This window comes from Pezoporus wallicus, unplaced genomic scaffold, assembly GCF_028554395.1.
Source record: "Pezoporus wallicus isolate ANWC-B61680 ecotype Strahan unplaced genomic scaffold, APGP_CSIRO_Pwel_v1 contig_227, whole genome shotgun sequence".
NCBI classification, from domain to species: Eukaryota; Metazoa; Chordata; class Aves; order Psittaciformes; family Psittacidae; genus Pezoporus; species Pezoporus wallicus.
The window spans coordinates 13192609-13206541 of NW_026635704.1; the positions used below are offsets into that span (position 1 = coordinate 13192609).

General features: G+C 34.0%; 1 protein-coding gene across 1 annotated transcript in view; it reads right to left on the reverse strand.

The window, feature by feature from the left end:
- Nucleotides 1–13933, reverse strand: part of CCDC178 (coiled-coil domain containing 178) — a 165389-nt gene that overhangs the window by 135950 nt on the left and 15506 nt on the right. Inside the window, 6 exon segments of the mRNA XM_057397375.1 lie at nt 813–966; nt 6396–6538; nt 8368–8539; nt 8541–8586; nt 11432–11632; nt 12945–13039. Coding sequence (XP_057253358.1) covers nt 813–966; nt 6396–6538; nt 8368–8539; nt 8541–8586; nt 11432–11632; nt 12945–13039 — 811 coding nt within the window.

A 13933-nucleotide genomic window follows, 5' to 3' on the forward strand; every position in this document is an offset into this window, starting at 1 on the left:
GTATCTTTACTTCGGTTGGGGGTGTGCTTCACAATTCTTGTTAAATTCTGGGCATGCTTGGTAGATCCAGCTTCTCAAAAATACTCTATCTAGATTCTGGATTCCATTGGATCCTTAGCAGGACCTAGCTATCTAGATGCTCAAACCACAGCAGGACTGGGCATGTACAAGAGAATGGATGTCATACTTTATTTATACTTGTATACATACACACATATACACATAGATATAAAAAAATAACAAGTTCTGTTGTGGTCATCTAAATCCTCGTTCCACATAGGAAGCTAATAAATAACAAAAACTCCTAGTCAGACACAGTGAGGAACTCCAGTTCAGATTTTAACCTGCCAAAGATCTCAAAATGAATGCTAAACAAATATAGCAGTAAACAGGGGAATTTTAAGTTAAATAGGGTATCGCTATGTATGCTGTAAAAGTGCATCATGTGCCACCTCAGGTCAAAAAATCTACTAATTCAAGAGGAAACTTATGCTGTCTGCACTTTCTTCCAGATGATTAAAGAAGATAAGAAATATGAAGCAGATATGAACCCAAAACCTAAAAATATCCAGGTGAATTAAAAGAATGTAAGATGTTTATGATATTTTTAATAATTAGAGCTGAAAAATATTACAACAAAATAATGAATATGAGAGTTCTGCAGAATCTACCACTTATTTTAAAATCTCTATTTGTATTTTTACTTTTACAAAGGACCTTAACTCTTAAACATACAAAATATTCAGGCATTCATGTACTTTTCAGTAAAAGATACTCATTTAGTTGCTTGTTTATAAATATTCAAGACTCACTTTGCTGTTCCAATATTCTGCATCTTCCTGGATTTCTGCTTTTTGCTTCACTAACTCCTCAAGGTGTTTTTCATCCTTTATAATCTTCTTCTCTGTTTCTTTTAACTTCATACAGTATTCGGTCCAAATAAATTCAGACTGCTTTAACTCATTCCTAATAGAAATACACACAAAGTGAATCCATCTATTTGGAAATACTCCAAGGTAGTCCCTTTCCATAAAAGAAAATGTAAAGCAGATCTGAATTAGTAAAGATTTATTTTGGTTCTCTACTACATTTCTTGAACAGGTATGCATGAGAGAATTTCAAAATATCTAGCCTGGCAGACTCATGCAATCTCAGTCAGATATCAAAATTACTCACGCTACCAGTTTACTTGGATTTTAAGATGCCTGCCAACATTACAGCTTCTAATTTGACCTCTGAACAGGTATATGTATAGCTAAACATAAGACTTTGTTTCATACCTCACATGCTAATAAAAAGAAAAAATAGCAGCAAACTTCTTTCTCTGCTGGTGGTTAAATCTACTTCAGAGTCATCTTCACTTAATCCTCTGCACTGTCACTTTGTGGACAAATGTCATGTGTAGAGAAAATTTTTTACTGACATCAATTCCTCATGTTAAAGGAACTTGCAGACAGTAAGCAAGGTCATAGGAGGGGATAAGGGCTTTACTTTCACTCTGAGTAACAGAGTTATCAGCATTATGAGAAAGAAAATTGGCCATAATTACTGAAAGGAATAATATTAACTACAACAGTAGTCATGAAAACACTTCTATGATAAGCTGTTAGGCCTCATTCTAGGCTGTGAACAGGCCTTTTGTTATAGCCATGGATTTGGTGAAAGGCAAAAGAGATAAAGGCGCATCAGGTTTTATAATGACTCTTGGTGCTTTACCATTATTTTTATTATTGTTTCAGCAGGCAGAAAAGAGGAGTTTCTTTCATGCTCCCCAGAGAATTATCTTTGTCAGTAACATATTCCAAAGCATGCCTTAAATGGCAAAATAAATCCACTGCAGCAGAACTAAGACCAACAGTAGTTGAGTTTTAGAGACATCTATTGCATTATAACATAAAAGACCTCCTGAACAACCGTTGCACACCTTAACACAGTAAGACAACCAAAAACAATAATGAAAAGACTTCATCACTAATTCAAGAGCCACTCCTACAAGATTATTTGATAGACATTCTTCCCTTATTTGCTTCCAGGATTTCATTTAGTGATGTAGTAAAGATTTACCTTGCAAAGTCACATTCCAAATGTCACAGAATGTATATAACTTCAGTGTGAAACCTAAGACTTTGAAGACTTCAGTCTTCTTAGGTCCCATCACACATGGGAAAAAAAAAAAAAAAAAGATACTTGGAACTATTCTAATGACAGACATGTAACAGGCATAGACTGTAATTTTTTTTCTCATATTACCTGTCAGATACAACTTTCTGTGCACAAGCTCATGGAAAATACATTACTACCAGCCACAGCAAGTATGTGTAAAATTAACAGTCTGTGCTGTGTGATTTACCCAGCCCCAGTATTTTACGTTTCATGCAATCTTCATCTTTTTTTCTCATGGATGGCACAGAATATAAAGAAAAGAGTATCAACTGCAGAACAGTCTTTCAAGTCTGGGCCATAACAAATCTGTCTTTATCACTCCTGTCAATACCACATGTTATTCTAGTCCTCCTCAGATGGCAGCTGAAGTGTCTACATCCTCTGTAATGTAAGTATGACTTATTACCAGTCTAGCAAATGGCTGAGGGGGAAGAAACAGTAGGCCTGCTGAAGGACAGAAAAACAGTCTTCTACTCAGTGTTTTCCTGTAAAGGCTGCTATTCCTAAAAACACCACTATCATTAGCATTTTAAGTTTAATTCACATTTACACAAACAAAACAGGTTACAAGACGTGTAACAGTCTACACCACTGTCATGTGATATGGATAGGAAACCAATTAACTAGGTGAAACAAAAAAATGTACTTTGTATATTTCTATCAGTATAGATAATGAATTTCCAGTATTAGTTACCTATTGTTATTATCACAGGGATTTTCTTTACACTATGCCTTTTTTCAAAAGTACAAAGAATTCCTTTAAAGCAATTTTAATGCACCTCAAAACAAAGGCACGTTACAGGAAAACACTCCACTTTTTTGCATATGAAACAATCCCAAGAACCTTGATTTCCACCAAGACTACCAAAAAAACCCATGAAAAGTGCCCACACTGCCCTACAACTGCTAAGCATTATGTCATTGTCTGTGACCCAGTGTCAGAATTCTACCGGGAACTGAACAAAATCATAGAATCATACAATCATAGAATAGTTAGGGTTGGAAAGGACCTTAAGATCATTTAGCTCCAACCCCCCTGCCATGGGCAGGGACACCTGACACTAAATCATATCACCCAAGGCCTCGTCCAACCTGGTCTTGAACACTGACAGGGATGGAGCATTCACAACCTCCCTGGGCAACCCATTCCAGTTTCCCTAACAGGAAAGAATTTCCTTCTTATATCCAATCTAAACTTCCTCTGTTTAAGTTTGAACCCGTTACCCCTTGTCCTACCACTACAGTCCCTAATGAAGAGTCCCTCCCCAGCATCCCTATAGGCCCCCTTCAGATACTGGAAGGCTGCTATGAGGTCTCCACGCAGCCTTCTCTTCTCCAGGCTGAACAGCCCCAACTTCCTCAGCCTGTCTTCATACAGGAGGTCCTCCAGTCCCCTGATCATCCTCGTGGCCCTCCTCTGGACTTGTTCCAACAGTTCCATGTCCTTTTTATGTTGAGGACACCAGAACTGCACACAATACTCCAGGTGAGGTCTCCCAAGAGCAGAGTAGAGGGGCAGGATCACCTCCTTCGACCTGCTGGTCACGCTCCTTTTGATGCAGCCCAGTATATGGTTGGTTTTCTGGGCTGCATCCTGCAGATGCATAAAAGACTATTCTGCATAAAAGACTATTAAAAAGTGAAGTAGTCAGAATGCAAGATGAAAAATTCTAATACTAATGAAAAAATGCAGAAGTAAGATTAAACCATCAATATTCATTGAAAAAATAGGTCAACAGCATAGCATCTCAAAATCCTCTATCTGTTGCTTTGATATATTTACAAATTATCTGAAAGGGCAAGGAGCAGTAAAATTAAAAGCCTGCATATAATGTGATTACAACAGGTAAGGCCAAAAAGAACTAAGAAACTGCAGAAAAATTTCAAGACAAGCTAAGTAACTGGAGAACAAAGGAGCACATACCACTTAATGTCTGAACTCAAAAGAAGTACAAGGTCAGAGAGATTAAGTGCACCTTAAAATTCTGAATTACCTGCATCAAATCAAGAAAGACATGTACATATTTCCACAAACATTTGGAAAGTCTAATCAACATTTATCGCAGCTAAAGAAGCTGAGAAGATGTTGGATTAAGTAAAAAATAGGATGCAAAGCATTAGAATAAAAAATAAGAGTAAGTCATCCCTGTTATCATCGTTGACATGGCTTAATTTGGAATACTGCCTGCATTACCATTAAATGCATTTCACAAAAGTATATCACAGAATTGAAAAGGAGTCATAAAATACATATATCTTCTGAAAGCACATTGAAAAGAAAGAACAAAGTGAAAATCCAAAGTCACAGAGAATACAGGCTAGTGAAGGAGGATCACAATACACAGCAATATGTATCATTGTATACATGTTAAGGGTTAGACTCCCAAACTACAGGAATTTGCCTGCAGGTGGACAATAATAAATTGCTGCTGACTACACTTTGTAAATATGAAGTGATAAGGAACAAAGTCTAATAGTAGGCATATGCTGGAAGAGTAAAAGATAAAGAAAGAACAGTGAAATAATATAATTTAACATTATTTATTCTGGTATTACACACCAAAAAACACCTCCAGCCATTGCGAACACTTCTTGGCCAGCAGCTAGTAATTCAGACTGCTTGATAGAACACTAAATAGGCCAGTGAAACTCTAAACTGATTTGCAGGGTATCTGAATACACGGCAATTAATCACATTGAATTTTTGGTAACACTTCTTACTCAAAACCTGTTATTTCCCATAATTAAAATCAACATGAGGTTTGCAATGAACTTAACCAATTACAGAATCTCAGTCCATGCTGTCTGATTTCTCTCAGCTGGAAACCATGGAGGAGCTAATGAGCATTTGATCAGATCATCTCTGTATCAATCTTTAAGCCATAATTAAATTTCCAAACATTGTGAAGACATTGTGAAGCTTGCATTCACAGGCTCATACCCATCAAAAACAAGAATTATTTTTTACTCTTCACACACCTCTCCCTTTATTTAGATACACTAGTGATTTTAATTGGAGAATCATATGGTAATTTCCAGGTGTCACTTCACTTTTGACACGTGTTGGTATTAAAGAATTCTGGTCTCAGGTTTTGTATAATATAATACTTGGGGTTTACCTATATTTTTTAATACAATTTTAATTTTCATATACTAATATTCTTTCTAGATTGTGAACTTGGCTCTGAAATGAAAAAAGTTAAGCTTTAGCTAACTCAGCATGTTGACTGTGAATTTTTACTCTTGGGGGTAATAAAATATAACTAGCATAAATACCTCTAATATAGTGACAAAATTATCATGAACTCAATAATGATACGACAAAGAAATTCACTGTAAAGGTTAGAATCAAAAAAAGGAAAAAATCAGACATGCTGACAAAAGAAACAAATCAGAGTTTTACTCATGTCTTTTAATTATGCCTGTAAACTTTCCTCATCTCAAGGGGAAAAGAGCCACTGTGTTGCTTGCTACTTTGCCAAACAAAACCTGGCAACTAACCGTAATTGAATACAACCTTCTACCAAACATGAAAGTACTTGGTATTCTTGTTCTTTGGCATAGTTATTCTTCATGCGGATTCTTGGGCTCTATGTTCAGCAAAGGAGAGTTGACTTATCAGTGACCGGCTATTAGTGGTGGCTTACAGTTATTTATAACTCTACTCGATAATTCAAGGGTTAATAATCTGGCAAGAGGTTACAGTGAGGAAACTGCAACATAAGACACTGCCATACAAAAGCTGCCTTGCAATCCAATAAAGATACAGAAAGTCTGTTGGCTTGATAAGCTCAAAAGCATGTGCTGTTGACTTGAATTGTTCTGTCTAATATGCAAGTTAAAAATTAAGTTACAACATAACTACAGTACCATGATAAGTGCTGATGTTCAATGAAAGTAATTTGTGCAGTCAATAAGAATGACAGCAAAAAGTTCTGTCAGATTAAAAATTCCTAAGTAAGTAATATAAGGTAAAATTGTATGCTTAAGGAGTCGATTCACAAATTTTCCATTTGGATGTAATTTTGGACATCACCCCTTCCTTATTGTCATGGTTCTGCTCATGGAAGCTAGGACAAACAAGGCAAACACTTCTTTTATGCATAATTTTATTGATATAAATAATTAAATAAACCAGAATTTATAATTATTTCTAAAAGCAATTTTCTATCATTTCCTTGTTAACATTAAAACTAACAGGACATTATAATATCATACTTAACAGCTCTTACTTGCATTGATGCAATAGCATCTCAGCACATTCAGTTTCCTCAGACATAGATTTTATCTTCTTTTCAGATTCTTCAGCAATTACTTTCATAGTCTTTTGAATTTCCGTGTGTTCACAACAAACATCACTATATAATTTTGATGCCTAAGAAAATAAAACAAGTTTTCTGAAGGATGTTAGATAAAAATTGTCTGTAATGTTTAAAATAAAAAGTTATTTGAAGATTTCTCTGATTATTTGCAGTTTGATAATTGAAGTTTAACGTTGAAGTAGTACTTTGTGATGTCATGCAACTTAACAACAAATTTTGCATTGTCTGCAGTACAGACAATCCTAGGTGAAGACAACAGGATGTGTTGTAATATTGCCTAGCATAAGAAAACATTAGCAAGAGGTCTTTCACTCTGTTACAAAACTTTGAAGTTACTGTGAAAAGGTGGCTACTTCCATAGGAAAACAGTGACCTCTGGAGCAGAAAGAAAGAAATAATGTTGAAAGAAGCCACTGAGATTTCATTCAGTAATCTGACAAAATCATTACTTAAACAGCTCCCAGAGAAGTCACTTATGTAAAGAGGGGCTTCAGACAGTGCAGACAATGAACACAATTTTCAGTGGTATAAATAGTATTGGGACACTCAGTTCCCAGCAACTCTCAAATAGAGATATGAACATCTCTATTGTCTCTGCTTTTTAAAAATATTACATATATTAAATAGTAGCATGACAGAAAATCTTTATTATAATCTAGCACCTCACTGCTCAAACTAGCTCTCTGGATATCAAAAGCTAGAGATTCAAAATCAAATAATTGCTTTAATTGCAAATAAAATTAATGATCAGCTGCTTTTTTAAGGCCATGGGAGGAAAAAACAAACCTTGGTAACAAACAGCATAGAAATTAGAACAAAATAAAAGGAATAAATAATTTAATTTACAATTAGAAATATTAAAATGTTGTTGAAATGGATTACATAAATAAGTTACAGTAACACCAATCTATCTTCTTGCAATAAGTAGTGTCACCTTTTGGAAAGGAAAATGAAAAAAAAATCTGTGGGGAAAAAAAGTATTTAAAATAGGTTTTATAAAAAAAAAAAAATTTGTCTACTTTCTAAGTTGTATTTTAGCACACGTTAATATTTTAGCCGCATACATCATCTTCTGAGACACTGTCAAGAAAAAAGAGTACAGGATTAAATGCCTAAACCCCAACTTGATTATAATTAGCCAGTATTTTGAACATATCTCCTAACACTGATAAAATTGTTAGCTATTTCATAGGTTCACACCTAACTTATGGTTATTCTCATACTATTTGTGTGATAGGCAATTAACTTTTTAATTTTAGAAGTATTTTTACATGACTGTTGAGGCCTCAAAATATGAGTTTAAAATAAAAGAAAGTAAAATAAACAATACTTATTTAGAATCACTTACAACCAAAGACCATTTTTAGACTGTAACTACCTTGAAAAAGGTACTAATCTCTAGGTCTGTATTTAGAAGTTACTATACAAAAATATATAGAAAACATAATAATTAGTATTAAAATCTGTACTTGAAATAACACAGTATCTCTTGCTTTTTTAGACTTCAATTTTAAGGTATTTATAACTTTGATATACTTTGATAACTCAGCCTGACATTATCCACATTAGGTATTTATTGTCAACAAAAATTATTATCAACATTATTATCAATAAGTACAATCAACAAATAAGTAAACATGTACATCAGCACTTAAAAAAAATTAAATCTTTAAAATATTTTTTGACAGCCTCTAACATCTCAGTATTCTGGAACACTGATGTCTGTAAGAAACCTGAGAAGAATCTATGCAGATACCAGATATGTGCCTTCTACTTTTCTGTGAAAAATCCCCCATGAAATCAACTTACAAAGTTAGAATTACATTCCATATATGTAGTGAAAAGATTCTAAAAGAAACATCTGCTTGAGGTTTGTATTTACCTTTTCATAAACCAGCGACATATCCTTCACAGCTTCACCCTCTAGATTCAGCTTTTCTTCCAGCAGATGGCTGTGTTTCTTCATCAAGTCTATATCCTCCTGAATCTTTCTGTTGTCTGTTTCTATTGGAAGTATTTGGTTTTTTATCTGTTGCAGCTGACGTCTTTTACAAGAGATGCCATTGTAGCTCCAAGATATCTTGAGCACACAGATCATACTCTGTTAAAAAGGTAATTAGCATAACAAAATGTTAGTATCTGTGTGACACCATAAATTCCTAGTGAGATTAATAAAAACATTGTCATAATACTTGCAAAATTTTGCTGTAAATCACTTTGAAGGCCAAAAGAGGACATTGGTTACGAAAGACATCAGCTATAAAAGTATAAATATTGCATTAGCAGTGGAACTGTTTTTAAATTCATGCTTAATAATCTTAGTAGGTAATTTAAGCAGATCTTCAAAGCAAGGGGTGGTCTTGTTTTTACAAAGGAAATTAAAACATCTAGCCTTAAGGCATATCTTGAGGAGGCCATTATAAAACAAGAACAGCTCTACCGAGCTTCCTAGTCTCCAGCAACAGACATATGGATACAGAGGAAGAGTAGGGCAAGTATAAATCCCACATCCTCTTAATACAACTATTTTCAGTTCAGGGACATTATCTGAATTAAACATAGCTTCAAGAAAGCTAAACTAAAGGTGCAAACTCAAAGCCAACAAACAAAACATATTCATGTTGCAACACAGAAGTATGTCAGTCTTAATTCATTTTGCTGCATTTACTTTTCTGACCTTGCATAAATTTCCTATAGGTCTTTACCCGAAAATATGTAAGTAGATCACTGATTGGTGAATGACAACACATATTTCATTTAGCTTAGAAAAAAAAAACAAACTTATGAGAGATGGTGTTCTCAGAAGATAATGTTCTGTATGGAAAAATTACTGGTATTAAACTAGGAAAAGTAAAGTAAGACTGTCAGATAAGAAAAGTGAAAATAAAACAAAACAAAACCAACAGAAAATGTCTCAAGAGGAATAAATTTGTCATAAATTTGAGAGAGAGAAGCGCGTTTTACTCAGAAAAAAGGCTCTCTAGCTCTGAGAAGTTGCTATGGAATACTCAGTGCAATCCCTTGACGGCTGATAAATTTTGCCATGCTAACAAGACATAAATCACAAATTCACAAAATTATTTTATTGCTACTAAAAGTTAAAAAGACGTTATATGACTAAGTGGCTTTTTGACATCATACAAAGTGATACCTAACATTGAGATTAATAATATGTGGTTTACACTGGATTTTTGTTATATTTCAGAGAAGGTAATTTCTGAAGAGAGGCTATGTCACTGCAATTACCTCAACATACTACAGGACACAGATGCAGCAGGAGTTAGCAATAGCAGAAATCAAGGGAAGTTTGAAGAAATAGGGAGTCGGTGTCTACTCTGAATGGTTCGAGCAAACTCTTAATTAAGAATCTCCTAGGTTTGTAGTATTTAGATTAGAGATAATTATAACATCCCTGAAGTTCTTTTCCCTTTATCTTAAATTCCATTTTAACATATCTTTTGTCTTATAGATTATACTATGAAAAGTTATAATCCTAAGAAGTATGAATTTATTCCAAGGATACAACATCATACTGATATAGATAAGGGAGAATAGTTGGTTAATTTTCAGAGCCACACTTCATGATGGCTTTTTGTCCTTTTTTTTTTAATTTTAAATACTGTATCACTGCATGTATCAACAAAACTGAAAGCGTATTAATTATATTTCAGTATTCCAAATTTTTTATATTTATAAAGAATGCTAAACAATAAGCTAAAAGCAAGAGGAATGTATAGCAATATGCAAAAACTTTTTACAGCTTCACCACTCTAGGTAAGTACACCAAAAAGTAACATCTCTGCAGCTCAAATCCTGAACTACTGTGCTGAAGAATGATTGGACTATCAACCTTCTCTACTTGCAGTTCTTCTGGAGAACTGATCTTTCAATTGCCACAGGATTTTCTCCTGAAACCAGTTTCTGACCTATCAATGAATTTTAATTCTGATTCTTTATTCAATCTCCTTCTCTGCTTCATCATCAATCGTCCTCCAGAGGCAATTTCTTTCAAGGAAAACAATCTGCAAACTGGTAACACCTTAAGCACAAGTTTCTAGTTTCCAAGTCAAGAGTTAGCCATTGGCTAAAAAAACAAGCAAGCAAACATACATTTTCCTCATATATTGCTAGGGATGTGCACTATTTGACATTTTGCCTTCTGGGGGACCATGAGGGGTATGGATGGAGGGCAGAGAGAGAGAGAAAATAAAAAGCATTTAGGACCAAACAACTCCTGGCTTGCCTCCATTATACAGTGATTTTCACTTAGTGTTTACTCATCAGTAAACAGTAATGGAGGACTCCTGCACTGTCACTACACTCTGGATTGTGAGGTATTTGACAAAGATCTCAGGATGATGTGTACCAGAATATGGACTTGATTTCTAACTGTGATTTTACATCCAGAAACCCACTATTATAAATTACACAACTTATCTAGAAGTCTAGGTTCAGATAGTACCTGCTTCTCACCATGAGTCAGAAAACAACACCCACCTGCTAACTAGCTGGTTTGGAGTCTTTTTACTTTTTTTTTTCTTTAGTTCTACTCTGTAGATTCCTACTAAATATGTAAGCATTTTGTTAAAATTTATCACATTAATTTTTCTCAAAACAAATTTATTTTTTTACTTGTGTTTTAATCTACGGCTTAACTCAAATGCATTATTTTATAATTCTGTTTCAGCTTGTCATTTCTTGCCCCAAAGATGATTTATTATCATCTTAAGAGTGTCTTGTCTGCTCTTCTGCTACGTCGAAAACAATGCTGAACATTCCATAGTACTTTCCTTTCCTTTTTTTTCCAGCTGTTTATTCAAGCAAATTCAAAAGAGCAAATACTGTACTTGTGTTACAGTAAGCACAACTATAGTCATATCATAATTCTTATTCTTGGTAATAAACTGACTGAAAAATAACAAATATTCTTATTTAAATACCAATACCTTTTTGCACGGCTGCAGGGAGCTGCTGAAGCCTCCAAAGTGACAAGCAATCCATTTTCACGCTAAGCTTTTTCCCTAGCTGTTTTTCCAACTCCAAAGCTTTTTCTGCCTCCTCACTATCAGCCTCCAGTCACTTAATTAGCTGAGTAACACCCAATAGCAAAGCTTCTGTTTCCTTCTTCAAGGTTAATGCCTTGCCATCTTTAAAAATACATTAAAAATATTTTTTATGAAAGCTTAATCATATGCTCTTTATTCAAGCTTCGTTCTCAACGCAGAGTTGGTCCGTTCACATCTATAGCAGTAAGAACAATTGGTTATATTTATGTCTTTAAAAACTACATAACAATTTTTTCTTATGAATGCTTAAACATACACTGTTTATTCTTACTTCTTTCTCAACATAAAGCTAGCCTCTTCACATCAAGACAAGCACAACTGGTTACAAACAAAACTTTCACACCAAATAGCATTTTCCTCTGGCTTATTTCCAAAGCAGAATGTATAAAAATGTATGCATGTAGATAGTACAAATTTTTCATCTTTGCCTCATTGTTTGGGTAAGTAATCATCTAAATAATAGTACAAGTTCCTAATTCTCTCAACTTTTTGAAGAATACATTTTATTTTCCTAAGTATCAATACCTTCATTAAAGTCTTTGGAGTTCTAAGAATATTCAGTATAATATCTCAACAACACAGTTTTACTCATGATAGAAATAATTTCATTCTGTGAAATCTGGGTGTCAAAAAATGCCTCAGTTATTTGTCTTGATAAAAGATTTTTTGAGGTCATCATCCATTGTCCTGATCTATAAAAAACAGTTATTATGTGAACTACAGAGTCCAAGACATTTCCACTTTGATTCCACAGTCAACAATTCCCTAATTTTTTTGATTAAAAACTGCAAAAAGAAGAAAAATTACTTAAAATCGGGAGTGAAATTGTGGCTTCGCTGTGATCAACAGAAATTTTATTACACCATTTACTGTGGACAGGATTGCCTCAGGCTAGTAGTACTTAAAAGGTTGCACACTGGCTTAAAAAAATTGCCCACGATTTCATGAATATTTAAAACTTTATTAAAAATTGTATAATCAGAGTAAAGATGCAAACTGTAAAAACAGAACTCGATGTTGGGAACACATTGTGACAGCAAAGCAGTTATCTGTTTTACAAAAACTAAATGGAAAAAAAAATCTAGAATTTCCAACAACCGCTATAAATAATTTGGTTGGTTCAAAACCTAGATGGATTAAAATACAGTATGAATCTAAATACAGAAATGTAAATTATCTTCTTGCAAACAGGATGATTTAATAGTACTTATTATAACATTTTAGCTTGACAGATGATTGACAACTGATACACACAGATTTCAAAGGATACTCACATCATTTACATAAGACTTTGAGAAGGCAACAAGCACCTATTATTGCAAATGCAAAGCATATATTAAATGAGGATAAGTAACTGTTACAACTCAGACTGAGTATTATGAAATATTTTTACCTTCACAAGATACATCAGCTTCTTTAAAATCCAATTTGGTGGATAATGATAACCAGCTATCTTCAGTAGAGTCAGCACTGGCCTGTTTTGTTACCCTATAGAAAAAAGCCACTGTAACTAAAAAAAATTTAGACTTAATTTAAATTAGCATTGTTAAGTAAATATTACTTTCACTAAGTCAAAATTTCCTTTCCTGAATTTTACACATGAAGTGCTGGCTAGTTAAATGAAATAATTTCAAGTCATGCAGAAGAATTATTAATTCTATGAAAAGAAAATCATGTAAAATGCTTTTTTCATATTTCTTTACAGAAATACAAGAAACAGATTTCTTTACATATTGTACTTACACAGATCCTCAATTTTTGTTCTTATACCTAAGGATTTGCCAAAGAGAAACTGTTGCAGAAAAGCTGTTACTCTTTCCAAGTTATATACATACAGAATATATATATGTTATACATATATATGTTATATAGACACATATGGAATACATATATGTTATACTTTCCACTGTTCGAAGAGCAGATGCATTTAGTACTGTATCTCTGAGTGTCACTTGAGGGACGACAATGAGGAAAAAATGTCTTTTAGACATACGAAGGATAAACAACCCAGGCATAAGGATTAATCAGTTTCTAAGAGACAAGTGTTTGAAATCTGAGAGGCTTAAAAGCAGAGATGAGGCAGGCTTCATTAAAATGAGATCAGGACAAATTTAACCTGCAAGTGAAAGGGGGAAAGAAGTAGCACAAGTAGCTAAAGAAGAACACAAGCAAATCATAGCTGTCATGTGAACTTAAAAGGCTCATTGGCTTACTGGAGATGAGAACAAGGAGAAGAATAACCACCACCTGTTCATGCCCACATGTGCAGTTTAAGGAGTACATAAAGGTTCTTCAGATGCAGCTAAGAAGAAATCTGCAGTGACAGTACTACATTGCACGTATATGCATAATGTGAACACATATATTTGAAAGAACTCCACA